Source organism: Rhinolophus sinicus, linkage group LG06 (genome assembly GCF_036562045.2).
Source record: "Rhinolophus sinicus isolate RSC01 linkage group LG06, ASM3656204v1, whole genome shotgun sequence".
Classification (NCBI taxonomy): domain Eukaryota; kingdom Metazoa; phylum Chordata; class Mammalia; order Chiroptera; family Rhinolophidae; genus Rhinolophus; species Rhinolophus sinicus.
Genome location: NC_133756.1, coordinates 123,100,883 through 123,121,504, shown reverse-complemented (window position 1 = coordinate 123,121,504; position 20,622 = coordinate 123,100,883). Strand labels below are relative to the sequence as shown.

At 41.2% G+C, this 20,622-nt stretch overlaps 1 protein-coding gene across 2 annotated transcripts; it reads left to right on the top strand.

Annotated features, from left to right (window-relative positions):
- MRPL17 (mitochondrial ribosomal protein L17) lies at window positions 1–1,479 on the top strand. 2 transcript variants are annotated; one of them, XM_074335914.1, is made up of 3 exons: window positions 14–266; window positions 597–665; window positions 1,026–1,479. In XM_074335914.1, exons 1-3 carry the CDS (start codon window positions 93–95, stop codon window positions 1,299–1,301), a joined length of 519 nt encoding a protein of 172 aa, XP_074192015.1. In that variant the 5' UTR covers window positions 14–92; the 3' UTR covers window positions 1,302–1,479. The 2 variants fall into 2 exon arrangements, with proteins under 2 accessions (XP_074192016.1, XP_074192015.1); XM_074335915.1 differs by lacking the exon at window positions 597–665 and having other exon boundaries at window positions 1–266.
- Window positions 1,480–20,622: the final 19,143 nt, after the last annotated feature.

Here is a 20,622-nt window from a genome sequence, read left to right as displayed (position 1 = left end):
CGGCGCATGCGTCCTCTCAAATCCGCCTCTCCGCGCCGTCTTCCCTGGAGTTTCCAGTTCCGGCCTCACGGGGGCGGGGAGAAGCAGGTAACATGCGGCTGTCACTCGCCGCCGCCATCTCCCATGGCCGCGTATTCCGCCGCCTGGGCCTTGGTCCCGAGTCCCGCATCCACTTGTTGCGGAACTTGCTTACGGGACTAGTGCGACACGAACGCATAGAGGCGTCATGGGCGCGCGTGGACGAGATGAGGGGTTACGCTGAGAAGGTGAGAGGAGGGGTCACGCAAAGTGGGTGAGGGGCGGGACGCTCAGGTCCACAGCGCGGATCTGGCTGAGGGGGCGGGGTTCGGCTGGACTTGGGGAAGGAGTGGGACCGCCCTGGAACTCCCTGTCTGGAGTCTGAATCCCCCACTAGCCAGAGTCCACTGCTTCGGTCCCTCAAATAGGAGACTGTTTAGGGCTGCGGGGTTAGGGGTGCCCTGAATTAGAGCGAAGCTTTGCTAGTGGGTTGAATGGGTTGCAGTCCATCATTAGAGGAGTACGATGGGCGCCTCGTTTCTTGCTCCGGTTGGATCAGTGTTGTTCTGTCCTCACAGCTCATCGACTATGGGAAGCTGGGAGACACCAACGAAAGAGCCATGCGCATGGCCGACTTCTGGCTCACAGTGAGTGCATACTAACTGCCACCCACAGTTCATCATTTGCTCCCTGAGTGGGAGGGAGTTGTTAGAGAAAGGGCGACTGGGCAGAATAAAGCCAAGGCACTCACTTATAGACAAATGTTGTGAACTAAATTAGAAATGCATGCCCTAAATTGCTTGGATTTGATGTGAATCTGAATCTGCACATCTGCCTGTAACTGACCCCACCAAAGTAACTGTTACTTTGATTCTGCCACATTAGAGGGTGGGGGAGGGGTGTGTGAGTGTGCGTGTGTGTTTGGACGCAACTTTTGGGAGTGCTGAAAGCTAAGTGTCTCTGCCTTGGTGCCTGACTTTGCTCTCTTCTGGATAATTCTCTTCTAGGAGAAAGACTTGATCCCAAAGCTGTTTCAAGTACTGGCCCCTCGGTACCAAGGTCAGAATGGGGGCTACACGAGAATGCTGCAGATCCCAAATCGGAATAAGCAGGATCGGGCCAAGATGGCAGTGATCGAGTATAAAGGGAACTGCCTCCCACCTCTGCCCCTGCCTCGCAGAGACAGCAACCTTACACTCCTAAACCAGCTACTTCAGGGACTGCGGCAGGACCAGGAAGCAAGCATCCGCAAGTCCCACACGGCTCCAACACCAGGGATTTAACTGGAGCCAAAGGGTGTGTGGCCCTCATTAGTGCCCAGGATCATAGGCCTTTGGAGCTCTTTTAATCGCTAGGAAGAAGAGCTAGAGTTGTGAAACGGACCATCTTAATGGAGCCCAGAACCTTCTGGGAAGCCAGATAACCCTCTCTTTGCACAATAGATAAAATTCCTTCTATGAATATATGGAAACTGATTTTTTTTCTCCCTTTGGAATTTCTGAGAATAAGAACTATCCAAATGATCAGTCCCCATGGGGTAAATTCACAGTGTATGTTTCTGACTCTTAGATCTGGATTTTGTTTGCTTAGACAGTTTTGTTTTTCTTAATGCCAGTTTATATGGGTGTGAATCCTGTAATTCCAAAATGGCCCCCAAAGTTTTGCCATCTAGCATAGAGACTGAGCCCCTGGGATTTCTTAGAGAAACACTACTTCCTGACATGAGTTGGAGAGTGAACATATAGAAGTGAACCTTCTATAATAACCTGGTACCCTAAGCACCTTTAAGGAACTCAACAACCATTCTGTTTCTAAGCTGGATGACATATTACCCTCATGTCATCTCCTCCAACCCTGAATGGGCCTCAGAGGAGAGGACTGGGAACTCAGATGTACTACCATCCTGGCCAAGGGAGTAGAAGCATTCAGCAGAGGATGTTAGACTCCAGAATAAGCTCCTTCCTCTTGGAGTGGGAGTTGGGGTGGGGAGAAAAGTAAAGGAGAGGGTTGAAGTTAGAGGAGAATTAGGAAGTTAAACCTGGGAATTTCCTGGAAATTTTTTATTATCAAATCTGGGCCTCTCTGGGAACTCAGAAAAGGGAAATCTGGCTTCAGAATGGCCAGAGGATATGTGAAGTAGGAAGCCAAACTGGGCCCAGCCAGGCTGCGCATCCCTCAAGGCTCAGGCTTGACTAGGGTGGTAGTTGTGGGAAGAATTGGTGCTGTCATCCCAGCCAAAATATTTGATAGCAGGGCCTGACTGTTCGCATATCACTAATAGGGTGGAAAGAAGAGCTTTTATCGTAGGCTGGACCTTCAGATTGTATTGGGCCCACCAAACCCATCCATTGTCTGAGGTAATAAGGGTGAAGGTGGAGAGGTCACTGGTCTAGCAGATAGAGACTAGCTTCAGTGACAGGTATTCTGGTACTATTTCACTGCAGCTGCTCTAGTCTGACACTATCTACTCCCAACAGGGTTTTCCATCTCTCCCCCTGCTCCAATTTGTCACATTATTACCAGAAAGCTCTTTCTGACATTACATTCCTAGCACCATTGTAGACATTAAAGCATTTATTGAATAAACCTAAAACTCTGAATGCTTCTCCCCAAAAAATTTATCCCCTACCTGTCTACATGAACATTCACCTCAGCTAAATAACTTGAAACACTTTTCTTAAACATAAAACCATATCTTTAAGTACTGGTAATAGGTGGGTTATGGCTGACTCTCATAACTTTTCCTCCTGGCCCCAGGTATATACCCATCTTTGGAGCTTTCAGCAGTTCCCTGAATACTTATTAAGCATCTGCTAGTACCCAGCATGGTTTAAGCACTTAGGGATATAATCTTTATCAAAGTGTTTGCCGTATGTTGAAGCCCTGGGAGAGATAGTAGGGACACAGAGATGAAAGGAAACGTCTCCCTTCAAGGAACTCACAATCTAATGGCCCACTCCCAATGCCACAGGGGCCTCAAGAAACATTTTAATATTTTGGCACCCCGTTTAATAATGTGGCCCAAGTAAGAGTATACGAATCCTAGAACTAACTTAAGGCTCAGGGATAACATGGGAAATAACACTATCGGTTTTCCTAATCTGGCCTGTAAATGATAACTTTTCCCCTTAGTTGTTGGAATATGCCCTCAAGTCCATCTGGGCACCTCGTTAACAAATTGCAAACCCCTAAGAGCAGGGCCTAGATGCACTGGAATTCCCTCGCTACTTTCAGAGCTTTTCTATCTCGAGATCCAGTTCTTTACTGCAAGGTTGACAGTTATGCCCACACCCTTCAAAAAATAACAAGAGAACTCTAGCCTCAACAGTTCAGTGACACAGTATAAGCCCAATATCCAGAGGAGACACAACTACAAAAGCCAGGGACTCATCTACAGTCAAGTCATGTTGAGTTTATTCCCATTATGTTTCTGAAATCTGCAATCACCTCTCTCCCTAGTGTGAAATTCAAGACATCTCTATCCAAGATTACTGCAACAGCCTCCTAACTTGCCTCCTTCCACACTATAGCCAGAGCGATAGATATCTGATGTCTAAATTCTCTGCTTGATGATCTGAAAGAAGAGTCCAGATTCCTTACCATGACTCCCTTTAGTGACTCACGCATCTGCTCACTACTCCAGCACCTTCCCTTGCCTGTAATTTTATGCTCCAGAAGCATGGAGGTCCTTATTTTGACTGTTTCCCTATTCACAGCCCCTTTATCACCTTTTGTTGATGCAGCCTCTTACCACCGAGAAAGCCGTACTCCCCCTTTTGCCTACCTAACTTGTACACAAACTTTTGGCATCTCCTGGGTGGCTTCTCTGACCTTCCACACACCTAAATTCATTACTTTGTGAATGTGGGACTACTGCAATGTTTCCATAATCCACATTGTATTACAGTTCCCTGCAGTGGATTGGTTCCCACACATCCATCCCAGATTAAAGGAGTTAGTATTTCCATCCCCTTGCAATTGATGTTGCTGGTTCAGTGATGGATAGGCCTAAACTAATTTAATTGAGGCAGTGAGAATCCAGGCTCTACTCTGCTGGACAAGAAGAGTAAGTTAGCATGTTATTCTGAGTGCCATGGGGAACTGGCTTTAGGCTGAAGATGACACCGAATAGCAGGTCAGAACCATTAAAAGGAACTACATAGTAATATTTAGTGGTTATTCCCATGTGAGCCTGGGTTTTCTGTTAATTGCTACAAAAAGACATGGGCTTCTTCCTCTACAGGCACTAAAGTGCTCATAATGACTGTCAAAAATGTAAGCATGGATCTAATTTATTTCCCACACATTTCATATTTCAATTTCCTGAGATCTTTCTCACTAACTTACAAAAAATACCTATCCATTTTCCAAGACTTAGCCAAAAGCTGAAATGATAAGTCTTTTGTGAAGTATTTCACTGAATTCCCAAGCAAAGCTAGGCACCAGTGGTCCAATTTCACACTATACATCCTTCATTGCAGAAAAGGCACAATTACATTGTTTGGTACCCTTCCCTAGATAGTGAACTCCTTGAGTATAGGGGACATATTTAATTCACTCGTGACACCCAGTAGAGCACATGGGACAAAAGAGGCATCTTCTGAAAATGTCTAAGGACTGAATCAACACACTGTGTAAAGTTCTTAGCCTAGCTTGGCAATTAAAGCAAACTCCTCCCTTCCCCAGTTTCCTCTTACTTCATCTGAAAAAGAACTTCCTGTAATGCTGGGTTCCCATTGTCCACTACTGGATAATGTCTGTTACCCTTAAGGCTTTCCTCTTCATGTCCTTAAATACTTGGGCATATTGTAATTCATGTCTTTGAGTCTGGAACATTGAATTTGGTAGTTAGGCTTGAGATTCCCTAATAATAGAAATCGCCTGTATGTCTGTATTTTGAGGAAAAAAGTTTAAACTTAGGATGTTTTGCATTATGTTTCTCAATGTATGTTTATTACAATTTAAATATACTTTAGACTCACACACACACACACAAACTTCTATCAAAACTGATGCTCTAGGAAGGTGAGCCTTGTTTGCACTGTGGCTTCACATATACCTTGGCACACTGCCATGTAGCCCAGCATGGGAAGCACAGCATTAAAGCTTCACTGCTGTTCACTTCAAGACAATGAAAACACAAAAGCTGTACCTAAGGTTATCACGGAAAACTGAATGCCATCGTCCTGACTTAATTTGTAACTGCTTTTCCTTAAAATTGTTTCAGAAACTTTCCTACAACTTTCATTTCATCCCAGAAGGATAAAAGAAAGATAAAATAGTTCAGTTTTGTATGAACTCGGTTTGAGATGCCTGGGAGCATCTGGAGTTTGAGAAAGAGTTCTTCGCTGGGAGGACAGATTTGGGAGTTGTCAGCAATTAAAGCTAAGGAAATGGATGGGTAACTCACAGTATATATGTAGAGGAAAAAGAGGCTGAGGTCACATAGTAGGGGACAGACAGGATACAGAATCTGAAGGAGACTGAGAAATTGCCTTCTAAAGGGAAAGAGAACCTGCAAAATTCATCACAGTACGTTCTGCAGTGTCTTCCTTGCTCATAGAAGCACTCAAAAAATAATTACCAAATATATTCAGCAAGTATATTCCTCCATTCAAAGCACTGTGCTAGTATATATAGAGAATACAGGGATGACTTTTCAAGGTCCCACAAGCCAAAAGGAGGGACAGACTGTAAACAAATGTATACAACATAATTGGAAGTGTGAAAGTGGTGCGTTCAGGCTTACTGGAGTACCGAGCAAAGAGCTCAATGAAGAACTTCAGAGGAAACAATGCTAGGACTGAACCTTGAGGAATGAGTAGGTATTCATCATGCACATCATGCATAGGGGGAGAAGTGAGATGTGAGGGCATTCCAGGCAGCAAGAGCTACAGGTATGAGTGCACTGAATTATGAAACAGTATGTGGTGTTTCAGAAATTCCAAGTAGGTAATTTGGTACAGCTGAGGTTTACTATTTGAGGAAGAAGTGGAGGAAATGATGCAGGAAAGCCAGGCAAGATCAAGTCACAAAGGGCCCTGTAAGACATGATAAAGTGCTTGGATTTTATCCTGAAGACCAGGGGAAGCCACTGAAGGATTTTTAAATGACGAGAAAAAGATCAGGTTTGCATTTCAGAAAGATGATTATTGCATCAGACAGGAAAATGGGTTAGAGGAATGAGACTAGAAGAAAAGAAACCAAATAGGAGGCCTTAATTAAAACGTTGCGTACGGCGGGGTTTAAATCCCTCATACCCCTCTGTTCCGGCAGGTTTTTAAAAGAAATAACTTTAAAATGCACTCTTCTCTTTAAAGCGTGAATGCTTCCATGTCATTTATTATTTTTCTATGGAATTTTTTAGGATTTACTCACCTATGATGTTAGTAATCCCTCCTGGTGTGATACTGCAGAAAGCAGCTTCCTTTGTTATTAACGAAACACAAATAATTCAATAAAATGTGCAAAGTAAAAAGAGTCAACAGTAAAAACAAGAATTCTCGTTATCCGTCCTTAATTCATGGCTCAGAAAAAAACGAAGATTCTCGTGATCCGTATGCAACGTGTTAAGGAATCCAAAGGGAGTTCATTGAAGACCAGACTAGGCCAGAGGCAGGGGAGATTGAAGTTGACAGATCAGACAGCTACAGAGGAGATAGAATACACTGGACATGGTGTGATTACATGAAGTAAAAGAAGAAGTTAAGAGTCAAGGATGATACCAAGTTTCTACTTGGGCAGTTGGGTGGGGTAATTCCATTCATAGAGCCATTCCAGTAACAATAGCAGAGGAGAAGCATATCTGAGATTACTGTGATGAACTTTGTTAAAAACAAACTATTCATGTTAAGGCACTATCTCATGAACAGGAGATATATGTTAACAGCCTTGTGAGCTCAGAGGATGTATGTAAGCTAGCAATACAGATGTGAGAGTCACACACACACACACACACACACACACACACACACACGGGAATGGAGGCAATTGGATTAGATGAGAAGTCAGATGACTATGAAAAGAGAAGACAGGCCAGTGATAGCAGCACCTTGAGAGGAAAGCAGATTTAAAAAGTGAATTTTGAAGATCAGTGTATTCGTTTTTACTATGGTGTGAATGTGTCCCGCCAAATTCACACGTTGAAATCCTAATGCTCAATGTGATGGTGTTAGGAGGTGGGGCCTTTTGGAGAAATCCTCATGATCAGGATTAGTGTTCCTATAAAAGAGACCCTACAGAGGTCCCTTGCCCCGTCCAACATTTGAGGACACAACAAAAAGCCACCAGCTATGAACCAGGAAGAGGGCCCTCAGCAGAACTCGACCATGTGGGCATCTTGATCTTGGACTTCCCAGGCTCCAGAACCATGAGAAATAAATTTTTGTTGTTTTTCACCTACCTAGTCTGTGGTATTTTCTTATAGCAGCTGAAACAAATTAAGACAATTTTATAATGAATACTTTTGCCAGTCCTTAGTCATGGAGACCAGCACTTAAGGGTATGTATAGGTTGAGGGAAAAGTCCAAAATCATGTTTTGAGGGAAAAGGGGGAGGGTGGAGAGCTTTCTCATTCACCATTGTGGTTTCTATGGCTGTTCCACCTTTATTTAAAGCCCCTTGTCTTTTAGGATTTGGCATTGGTTGTACCACCTCCTCCTGATGGTCTTGGCCTTAGCTGCTAAGGCGTAGACCACCAGCTGGCCCAACGCACAGAAAGTAAGTTGGTAAGTTTGCCTGTCTACCTTTGAGGAGAAAACATAGCCCAGAGCTAGTCACAAAATGAATCATTAAATAAGAGACCTAAAAGGATGGGCTAGAGCAACACACAGAATATCATTAAGTCAAAACACAACTGAGAAGTCAACATGGAGCTAGCAGAGATAGAAGCAAGTACTGGAAAGCCAAAGAACTCTCTGGAGAAGTTCTACAAACTCTGAGAACCAGCTACCCCCTTTTTTATAACAGCCTGGGTGATTCATGCCGGGCTGATTGGGGATGGAGGTGGGGAAAGACAGCATCTGATCACTCACATATTTAGTGAAGTCAGGCCCAGAGTCTTGTTCATCCCAAGACCTACCATCCCATGTATGTGCTTTCCCTATCTATGTGAATACCCCATTCAAGACTCTGGCCCCATAGTACCTTATTGTTCTCTCCTCCTGAAACCCATCTATCCAATCCACTGTTTACTAGGCCTTTGACCCTTTCATGACAAGATCTACTTTACCACTGAAATTTTACCTTCCAGAATCTCATTCTAAACGCACTTTCTTACCTGTGGCTCTCTCATCCCCTTGCACACATATCAAACTTTCAACCTCTTCTAACTCCAGTCCTTTGAATTCTCTTTTCTCCCTGTGTGTAGCAGGCTTTTCCTCCTTTTCAACTGGCCTAGATGTCATGATCCAATACTTCATCCATTCTCATGGCAACCCCTATTCAACCCTATGTTTTCCTCTCCCACCCACTTACTAATCACCAAATTTCTCTACTCCTGTGCCCTCTTCACTGAGCTCCTATGAACAAAATAATATCATACAACCATTGGAATTGGAATCAACAGAGCTGGGTCATAAACACAACTCAGCCTAGATTGTTTAATCCTGTCATCTCTTTGACTCCTGCAAACTTTCTCCACTTTTCTTAAACTCTTTAAATCACCATCTCTTACTATAAGCAATTAACCTCACCTCCTACTTCTCAAAAAAAAAGATGGTGGGGCGGGGTGTGGGGGTGGACTGTAGGCATAGCCTTCTCAATTATCTACCCCCATCCAGAAACTAGGCAATTAGTTGAAAATCTTTACCAAAAACAGTTCACTCAATGACATAGCTACCTAAAGGTCACTTCACCAAAATTTCCAATTTTATCAACTTTAAAAACATTTGCTTTTAAATACCAAAATGCAACTTAGTGAAATTATCAACTCACCAAAGTTTGTTTCTATTAACATTATTTATAAAATTTATAGAAATTTTGTTTCATGAAAAGTTTAACAGCTTTGTGGATTCTCTTCTTTTTTAAGTTTAAATTAGTTTTTAAGTTTCAGTTTAGTTTTATTAGTGTTACCAAAGTCTATTTATGAGACAGTTGTGTACTGTGACTGAGATTTCAGTCAAAGTCTGTTGAATGTCACTTTTGTATGTGATACTCATTTCAGATACTTAGGATTCAGATGCCTAAAACCAATAGATAATACTCATTTAATGTAGCTGATAAACAAATCTATGAATTAAAAATAGCACTTTCTAACTCATTCTATGAGGCCAGTCTTGCTCTGATACTAAAACCAGGAAAAGACATCACAAGTAAAGAAAAATACAGATCAATCCCTTATATTATTTTGCATGTAGATGGAAAATTCCTCAACAAAATACTAGCAAATTGTATCCAACAATATAGAAAAAGAATTATACACTGTGACCAAGTGGATTTATCCTAGGAATATGGCTTGATTTAATCATTCTTAAATCAAGTAATACACCATAGCATATCAATAGAATTTTAAAAGCACATGATTATCTCAGTAGACACACAAAAATCATTTGACAATATCTGATACCTTTTCAACATAAAAACACTCAATAAACTAGGAATAAAGGCAATTTCTTGTCATAATAAAGGGCATGTATGAAAAAGCCCACAGCTAGCATCATACTTAATATTAGAAAGACTGTATGCTTTCTCTCTAAAATCAGGTACTGGACCAGGCTGTACATTCTTGTTACTTCTGTTCAACATGGTATTGGAGGTTTCACCAGGGCAATTAGACAAGAAAAAGAAATAAAAGACAGCTGTATTGGAAGGGAAGAAATAACTGTATTCATAGATGACATGATCTTGTGCATAGAAAATCCTAAGGAATCCACCAAAAAACTATTAAAACTAAGAAATGAGTTCAGCACTGTTATAGGATATAAGATCAATATCCAAAAGTTAATTTTATACAAAAATCAGAATTTCCAGTCAAGACGGCGCAGTAGGTACATGCTGTGCTTACCTTCTCTCACAACCACATCAAAATTACAACTAAACTACAAAACAACCATCATTGAGAATCAACTAAAATATTGTGGAATTGAAGCCCTACAACTAAGGACATGTAGAAGAAGCCACCTCGAGACTGGTTGGAGGGGAAGAGACACGGAATGGGCTAGTCCTACATCTGCATGTGACCATTAAAAATGGAGGGATATCTCGGCTGCGGAGGTCCCTCTGGAGGGGCGAGGGGTCCCAGCCCCTCTACAGCCCAGGGTTCCAGTGCCAAACAGAGAAGTCCCCATAATCTCTGACTGTGTAAAAACCAGCAGAGAGTGTGACTGAGTGAGACGGAGGGCAGCTGGAGTCCTAGTTGCTCCTCTTAAAAGGACTGCATGTGGACTTACCAACAGAATCTGAGCTCCAGTGCTGTGGCAGCAGCTGGAGAGGTGGCAGTGACATATGGTGGGGAACTGAGTTGTCTGGCTTCAGGATGGGGCTGAAGGGGCAGCTTTCTCCTGGATGGAGGAGCTGGTAGAGTCCATTGTTTCTTTGTTGAGCCTTTCCCCTTCCCTGCACACAGATGCAGGCGGCCGCCATATCTGAGTCTCCATCAAGCTGGCTAATACTTTTCATTGGCCACGCCCTAGTGATTCTGAGACCATGCCTCACCCAACTTTCAGGCACACCCAAGCCGCTTACAGTAGTGACTTTTTCATATAAACTGCCTGCCTTGACTCATGCTGCAGACATTCTTAGGGTCTCTAAATGATTCTTGGAACCCAGACCTTCAGCATCTGGCTTGAGCATATCCTGTACCTCTGGATCAATGGCCCTAAGCCTGGCACTAGAGGCAACTGGCCTCGGTTCACAACTTGGCCTCTCAAGGCACTTTCAAGCACGGAACAGGCAATGGCCATCTACAGATTTCTTTGTGGCTCTTGCTGGCTGGCCCTGGGTGGGGCACTGGCTGTGGCTGAACTTGACCTGCAGTGGGTTCCCTCCCTAGTGGCTCTGGGACTGGTGACCCCAGTGGCCAGCTGCAAAATGAACTGGAGCATCACCCAGCTGCCTCCAAGAACAACACAGCCAAGGGGCAGATTGGGCAGCTGAGGCAGAGCCTCCTTTGTTAGGTTAGCCCCTGCACCACAATTCCTCCACTATAGTCAAGGCCAGTCCTAACAACATATAAGCCTGAGGGTCAAACCCTCCCATTGACATGCAAATAGTAAACGAGAGGAGGACACACACAACCCACTCAAGGGACACACTTGGAGTGCACAGATCAGGTGACAAGGAAGATTGCTCCACTGAGCCCCAAAGCAAATCTACTAACTACATAAGGCTACCCTACTAAGAGTGGGATACATAGCAGCCCTACCTAATACATAGAAACAAACACAGGGAGGCAGCCAAAATGGGGAGACAAAGAAACATGTCCCAAATAAAGGAACAGAACAAAGCTCCAGAAAAAGAACTAAACAAAATGTAGACAAACAATCTACCAGACACAGAGTTCCAAACACTGATTATAAAGATGCTCAATGATCTCAGGGATAACTTCAACAAAGAGATAGGAAACATAAAAAATGGAGATAGAAAACATAAACCAGTCAGGAAAAAAAAAAAATACAATAATGGGGAATCAACAGTAAATTAGATGAAGCAAAGGATTGAATCAGCAATTTAGAAGACAAGATAATAGAAACACCCAATCAGAACAGCAAATAGAAAAAAGAATCCAAATAATGAGGAGAATTTAAGGGGCCTCTGGGACAACATCAAGCATACCAACATTCACGTTATAGGAGTACCAAAGGAGAAGAGAGACAGCTAGGAGTTGAAAACCTATACGAAGGAATAATTACAGAAAACTTCCCTACCTGGTGAAGGAAATAGACATATAAGCCCAGGAAGCACAGAGAGTCTCAAACAAGATGAACCTGAAGAGGCCAACACCAAGAGATGTCATAATTAAAATGCCAAAAGTTAAAGACAAAGCGAAAATCTCAAAAGCAACTAGAGAAAAGTAGTTAATTACCTACAAGGCAGCTCCCATAAGACTATCAGCTGATTTTTTTTTTTTTTTTTAAGATTTTATTGGGGAAGGGGAACAGGACTTTATTGGGGAACAGTGTGTACTTCCAGGACTTTTTTCCCAAGTCAAGTTGTTGTCCTTTCAATCTTAGTTGTGGAGGGTGCTGTTCAGCTTCAAGTTGTTGTCCTTTCAGTCTTAGTTGTGGAGGGCACAGCTCAACTCCAGGTCCAGTTGCCGTTTCTAGTTGCAGGGGGCACAGCCCACCATCCCTTGCGGGAGTCGAACCGGCAACCTTGTGGTTGAGAAGATGTGCTCCAAACAACTGAGCCATCAGGGAGGCAGCTCAGCTCAAGGTGCTGTGTTCAATTTTAATTGCAGGGGGCGGAGCCCACCATCCCTTGTGGGACTTGAGGGATTGAACTGGCAACCTTGTGGTTGAGAGTCCACTGGCCCATGTGGGAATCGAACCGGCAGCCTTCAAAGTTAGGAGCATGGATCTCTAACCGCCTGAGCCACTGGGCCAGCCCACTATCAGCTGATTTCTTAACAGAAACTTTGCAAACAAGAAGGAACAGGCAGGAAATGTTCAAAATGATGAAAAGTAGGGACCTATAACCAAAGTTGCCCAGTAAAGCTACGATTTAGAAACCAAAGACCAATAAAGAGCTTCCCAGACCAAAAAAAAAAAAAAAAAAAAAAAAAATCTAAAGGAGCTCATCACCACAAAATCAATATTGTAAGGAATCTTAGAGGGACTTTTTTAAGATGACTAAAAAAAGATAAAATATATGATGAATAATAAAATGGCAATGACTACATACCTATCAACAATTACTTTCAATGTAAATGGGTTAAATGCTCCCATCAAATGACAGGAGTTTGAATGAATAAGAAAACCAGACCGTTACATATGCTGCCTACAAGAGACTCACTTCAGATCAAAAGACACACACAGATTGAAAGTAGAGGGGTGGGAAAAGGTATTTCATTAAAATGAAAACAAACAACAAAGCTGAGGTAGCAATACTTATACCAGACAAAAATAAACTTTAAAATAAAGACCATACCAAGAGGCAAAGAAGGACCCAGTCATTCTACTTCTGGGTATTTATCTGAAGAAACCCAAAACTCTACTTCAAGGGGACATGCTCATCCATATGTTCATTGAGGCATTATTTACAATAGCCGAGATATGAAGCAACCTGGGTGTCCCTGAATAGATGAACAGACAAAGAAGAAGTGGTACATACAGAGGGTGCCAAAAAGATGTATACACATTTTAAGAAAGGAAAATTGAAACATGTATACATATTTTTGGCACTCCTGGTATATACAATGGAATATTACTCAGGCATAAAAAAGAATGAAATCTTGCCATCTGTGACAACATGGATGGACCTAGAGGGCATTGTGCTGAGTGTAGTAAGTCAGACAGCAAAAAGCAAATGTCATATGATTTCATTTATAAGTGGAATCTAAAGAACAAAATAAATGAAAGAGAAACAAACTCATAGATACAGAGAACATTTTGATGGCTGCCAGATGGGAGGGGGTTTGGGACCAGGGTGAAAAAGGTGAAGGGATTAATACAAATTGGTAGTTTAAAATAGTCTTGGGGATGTAAAGTAAAGCATAGGGAATATAATCAATAATATGGCCATATGGGGGCCAGCCTAGTGGCTTAGGCGGTTGGAGCTCCGTGCTCCTAACTCCGAAGGCTGCTGGTTCAATTCCTACATGGGCCAGTGGGCTCTCAACCACAAGGTTGCCAGTTCAACTCCTCGAGTCCCGCAAGCGATGGTGGCCTCCACCCCCTGTAACTAAGATTGAACACGGCACCTTGAGCTGAGCTGCCTCCCTGATGGCTCAGTTGGTTGGAGCGTGGGTCTCTCAACCACAAGGTTGCTGGTTCAACTCCCTGCAACTAGCAACGGCAACTGGACCTGGAGTTGAGCTGCGCCCTCCACAACTAAGACTGAAAGGACAACAACTTGAAGCTGAACGGCACCCTCCACAACTAAGATTGAAAGGACAACAACTTAACTTGGAAAAAAGTCCTGAAAGTACACACTGTTCCCCAATAAAGTCCTGATCCCCTTCCCCGATAAAATCTTAAAATAATAATAATATGGCATATGGTATCAATAATATGGTATAGTGCCCGGTGGGTACTAGTCAGGGGGATCACTTCATAAATTATATAAATGTCTAACCACTATGCCTGAAATTAATATAAAATAATAGAGTGTCAACTGTAATTGAAAAATTTTAACAGGAGGGAAAAGATAAAGGGGAATAAGAAGTTCAAAGTTCCAGGTATAAAACAAGTCTTGGGAATATAATATACAGCAGAGGAAATATAGTCAATAATATTGTGATAACGTGGTACAGTGTCAGTTGGTTGCTGGACTTATCATGGTGATCACTTCTTTAGCATATGGAATATAATCAATAATATAGTAATAACTTTGAATATTGCCAGGTGGGTACTGTTGAATAACTATGATGTATACCTGAAACTAATATAATATTGTATGTTAGCTATATTTTAATTAAAATCTTTTAGAATTTTTTTTAAAGAAAATATTCTGGAATTTGATTGTGGTGATGGATACACAACTCTGAATATGCTAAAAAACACTGTAAATTATATCTTTTAAAAGGATGGACTTTATGGTATATAAATTGTATCTCAATAAAACTGTTATTTAAACAAATAAAAAATAAAATCAAAACTTAAGTAATACAAAGTATTAAGTAATACAAAGTAAAAACTTAAGTATTTAGAAGTAGTAACAACTATATAATCAAGGATAATAAGCAGAGCTCTTCCTAAAGTAGTCTTCCTATTGTGATAGGAATGAAACTGGCAGAAATTCTACAAATGTTTCTTTGATGTCACTATGGCAGGAGGCCCATTTATCAGTCTCCATGACATCTTAGAACAATTATGTTGAATTGATGAGTTTATAATAGAATTTATATGATTAATTCTATCACTTATAATAACTTAATACCATTTACCAACAAGTATGGAAATACAGTATGGCCATATTTCAGTCCATACCTATATATCTATTAAAATTACAAATGCAAAAAAAAAAGTTAAAGAAGAAGGCAAATTATTGGATTGAAAATGTTTTGGAAACGAGAACTCTCCCCCAATGATTGTTTATAAAATTTTTGACACTTGAGTCATTGCGCAACACTTGTAGAGCAAAATACACAAGAAATTCTCATTCCCAAAAGTTATAAATTCAAAGCAAGGAAAAACTTAGAATACACTGAACTTTGGCCAACCATGGCAAAATAACTTCAGTGAAACAGTTGCCAATAAATTGAAACTAAAACTAAGCTAAACTAAACTTCAAATTAGTTAACTGAAACTTTGTAGAAATCTTCAAAAGTAGTTAAAATTTATCCAACCATGCAAATTGTTGTAAACTTTACACATAAAAGAAACAAAGTTTTGGCAAATTGACAGAATTGGTACATTTCAGCAAACTGATCACTGTGACTTGAAGTGCTTTCCTTACTTCCCATCCCAGAGGCTAGGAGTCCTTCCTCTTCACATTTAGCCCCTCCATCTGTTTTAGATCCCATCCCCTTCCACTTTTTCTGGTTCTTGCTCTATGGGAGACAAGCGGGAGTGTCCTTTTTTCTTTTCTAGTCTCTATGGGGAACTGAAGTCCTTCAGAGTATGGAAAACACACTAACTCTCGGAAGATCCCAACTCAAATAGTGCTGGACTCTGGCCATGCTTTAATAGCCCTGCTCACTTTCTCCAGGGCTGGGCTGTGCTGAGGAGCTCTAATGCTTCTCATGAGCATTTGAACGGGGGACTAAGCCTTCGAGCAGTCTGAAACCAAGCACTGCTGCCTCCTGCACTAAGAAGGAACAAATGAAACACAGCCAGCGAGAACTGTCAGCCTCCCATCCTGTCATTCAGGACCATCATTCACAAGGCAGGCCCTTTGGGTCATTTTTCCTTTCCCATTTGGTCCATCCCCACACTGTTCTGTCCTTCCTGGCCCCTAGTTAATTTGCCCTTCCACTGCTTCCCTGTTTTAGTCCTTCCCCTTGTGGACCCACCTCCCAATCTTTCCTGTTCTGAAACTTCTATTTCATGGTGACAAAGCCCTAAATTCTCAACCCCTTTATATACCTCCAACCCTTCACTTCCTCCTCAGTGCTGTCATGAAATGACCTCCCCTCTTTTTCATCAAGGACTTCAGTGTAGCTGTGCCTATATCCTTTGTTCTCTCACCAGCCTCCTCAACTCCATGGTCCTTTAGGCCTATAAGCCCACCAGCCATCACTTCACTCCTTTAACACTTTCCTCAAGATTCCTAACATACAGCCTCCCTTATGCCCCATTTTTCACAAAATCCCAACTCCTCCCCAGAGAGAATGAATCACCAGGTATGGAGGCCTCATACCCTCATGCTTATCGGCATCCTCACTCATCTTCCTTTTGAGTCTTGAAGGAGGAAGTACCTCTCTTCTGTTAAAGATCAATTCCTTGTAGTCATGGCTAATTCTTCAGTCCCTCCTCTCTCCTCTGGGACCTACTGCCTCTCCAGGAACTCCTTATCTGTGGGGTTAAGCATGGTCTGGCTCCTTTCTTCCAAGCAACTATCCTCCAATCCTTCCCCTCCCCACTTCTCCCAGCCTTCTGTTACCTATCCACTCTCTCTTTCCTTACTGCACTCCATGAGTAGTGGTCCTTGATTCTGCTGTCTCGCTAACATCCTTTCTTAATTCTGGAATAGCCCCTTCATGTCAGTCATTCACTTAACAAACATTGATTGAACATTACCTATGTGGAGGCACTGCTTATGTGTGCTACAATGGTGAATAAGCCAGGTTTACTGTTTAGTGGAGTATATAAACATTTAATCAATACTCATATACAAGAAACTTGCAAGTGATAACTGCCACAAAGGAGAAGTACCAGGTACTATGAGAACCCATCACATGGGGATCTGACTTAGAGAGAGGTCAGGGAAGATGTCTATGATGGAGTAATACTTCAGCTGAGACCTGAAGGTTAACAGAGGAAAGGACCAAAGCATGCCCTGGGCAATAGGACGAGTTTATGCTAAAGCATTTTTACCAATCAGTCTGAATGGTTGCTGCCATCTTCTTAAATGATCTTTCCCTCTGTTCACAAGATTGATCAGGAGAGTCACAGGAGTCATCCCAGCCATCTGGAGTCTTTCCTCGGGATTTCTGAATTTGTTGGTAATGTTATAAGGCCTATCTAACTGTTTTTTGAGCTAAGTACATATATAAAATTGATTTTGAAATTAGTTTAAGACATCAGGAGGGAGAAGAAGAGACAAATCTTCCAAACAGAAGTAGTTTGAGTAATATACTACATATTATCTGATAATATATAGCATATGGTCCCCTCACCAGGAGGTGAAGCTTAACCTCCCCCTCCCTGAGCATCAGACTTAGTGATTTACTTCCAAAAAACAGAATATAGAAAGGGGAAAAAAATGTAGCTCTACAGTGGAGAGACTTGGCAGACACAACTTTAACTAAGTGATCAAAGTTAACATCACCAGTGATAATTCATGTTGATATAATGCACCCCCTGATACGATGTGATGAAGGGCACTTCACCTCTGTGGCACTCTTCCTTCCCAGTCTAATCATAAGGAAAACATCAGAGAAACCCAAATTGAGGGACATTCTACAGAATGCCTGGCCAGTACTCTTCAAAATTGTCAAGGTCATGAAAAAAAAAGGAAAGGCAGAGAAACAATCATAGACCAGAGGAGACCAACTAAACATGATGACTAAATGTAATGTGGCATCCTGGATTGAATCCTAGAACAGAAAAAGGACATTAGTGAAAAAACTGGTGAAATCAGGACAAAGTCTAGAATTCACTTAATAGTGACATACAAAAGTGAATCCCTTGTTTTTGACAGATGTATCATAATTATTTAAGACGTTATTAGAGGAAACTAGATGAAGGGTATATGGGAACCCTCATACCATCTCTGCAACTTTCCTACAAATCTAAAATTACTCCAAAATAAAAAAATTTAAAAATCAGTAGGAGAGAATGAAGCAAATAAAACAAAAAACAGAAACTAGAGACACAGAGAAAGTCTTGACAGTATTTGAGTTTCTGGTTCCATTTGCCAGTAATCTCCTGGGCTTGGTAATCTGGGTCAACAAATCTACCCTTTTTTCTAAGCTAATTCTGTAAGATTTCTTTTACATGCCTTTAATTTTTCACTCTTATACACTGTCTCTACTGTTTTACCTTCACTCTTTCCTTATCTCACTGTGGTCTGGTTTCTTTCCCCTCTTCTCTCTCGTTTTTTTTCCCTTAGCAAATTTCACTTATATAATACAATATAGTATTATCAACTATAATTACCAATTAGTATGTTAGATTCTTAGACCTCATTCATCTTATAACTGAAAGTGTGTACCTTTTTTAACTAATCTCTCCCCATTTCCTCCATACCTCAGCCCCTGGCAACCACCATTCTATTCAGTTTCAATGAGTTTGACTATTTTTTCTTTTTAAGATTTCACATATAGTGTACAGTATTTATCTTTCTCTGTCTGGCTTATTTCACTTAGCATAATGACTTCCAGATTCATCCATGTTGTCACAAATGGCAGGATTTCCTTCTTTTTGAAGTCTGAATAATATTTCACTTTTTTTTTTTTTTTAAAGATTTTATTGGGGAAGGGGAATAGGAATTTATTGAGGAACAGTACGTACTTTCGGGACTCTTCCAAGTCAAGTTGTTGTCCTTTCAATCTTAGCTATGGAGTGCACAGCTCACCTCCAGGCCCAGTTGCCATTGTTAGTTGTAGGGGGCACAGCCCACCATTCTTTGCAGGAGTCAAACCAGCAACCTTGTGGTTGAGAAGACACGCTCCAACCAACTGAGCCATCCGGGAGCTCAGCGGCAGCTCATTGACTTCAATCCAGTTGCAGAGGGCGCAGCTCGCTGGCCCACGTGGGAATCGAACAAGCAGCCCCATTGCCCAGAGCTCGTGCTCTAACCAACTGAGCCACCCGTCCGCCAAATATTTCACATTTTCTTTATCCATTCATCTGTCGACAAACAGATTGTTTCCACATCTTGGCTTTTGTGACTAATATGTACTACAATGAGCATGGGGTGCAGATTATCTCTTTTAGATAGTGATTTAATTTCCTTTGGATATATACCCAGTGGGATTGCTGGATTATATGCTATTGGGATTGCTGGATTATATGCTAGTTCTCTTTTTTAATTTCTTGAGCAATCTCCATACTCTTTTCCATAGTGGGTATACCAGTTTACATTGCCACTAACAGTGTACAAGGGTCACTGTTTCTCCACATCCTCACCAGCATTTGTTATGTTGTTGTTGTTGTTTTTTAATAATAGACATCCTAACAGGTGTGAGATGAGAGCTCACTGTGGTTTTAATTTGCATTTCCCTGATCATTATTGACGTTGAGCACCTTTTCATGTACCTGTTGGCCATTTGTACATCTTCTTTGGAAAAATATGTATTAAGGTCTTTTGCCCATTTTTTTTTCATTGGATTGTGTTTTTTTTGCTATTGAGTTGTATGAGTTCCTGGTATATTTTCAATATTAACTCCTTATCAAATATGTGGTTTGCAAATAATTTCTCCCATAAGTTGTCTTTTTTTTTTTTTATTGTTATCTTTGCTGTACAGAAACTTTTTAGTTTGATGTAGTCCCATTTATTTATTTTTGCTTTTGATTCCTTTGCTTTTGGTGTCAAATCCAAAAAATCATTGCCAACACCAATGTTGAGGAGGTTACCCCCTCTATTAAAGCTCTTCTAGGACTTTTACAGTTTTAGTTTACATGCAAGTCTTTTGTCCATTTTGAGTTGATTTTTGTGTATAGTGTAAGATAGTTTCAATTTTTGCATATGGATATCCAGTTTTCCCAACACCATTTATTGAAGACTGCTAAATGTCTATCCTCAGCTCAATTGTCTCTTCTGAATTCTAAATTTTATACTCAGCTACCTACTAGATATCTTCATTTGGATATCTCATATACATCTTAAACTCATCATGTCCAAAAACAAATCATTTCCTCAGTGTGTATTCTTAGCTCCTTTGTTGAAAATTAATTAATATGCATGCATTTATTTCTGGACCCTCTATTCTATTCCACTGGTCTATGTGTCTATTTTATGCCAGGAAATGTGATGTCTCCAGCTTTGTTCTTCTCCTCCTCCTCTCTTTTGATCACTAAGATAATTAGCTATATCCTAATTCCAAAATCTAATACAGACCTGTCTACTACGGTATTTTTATTCTGTTGGCTACTCTCATTTAATAGCTATTTCTTTCTGTGGCTTCTATGATAACATGTTGGACACTACTCTTTTGTTCAATTCTTACTTTCCTGGCTGCTCTTCCCAATGTCCTTCAAGGCTCTTCTTATTTTGTTATCCACTCCTAAGGTGCCCAGATCTTCTTATCACTGCATGTTCTCCATAGGTGACCATATCCATTCTCATGGCTCCACTTAAACATCTATAGACTGATGGCTGCAGAATATTTATCCTCAGCTC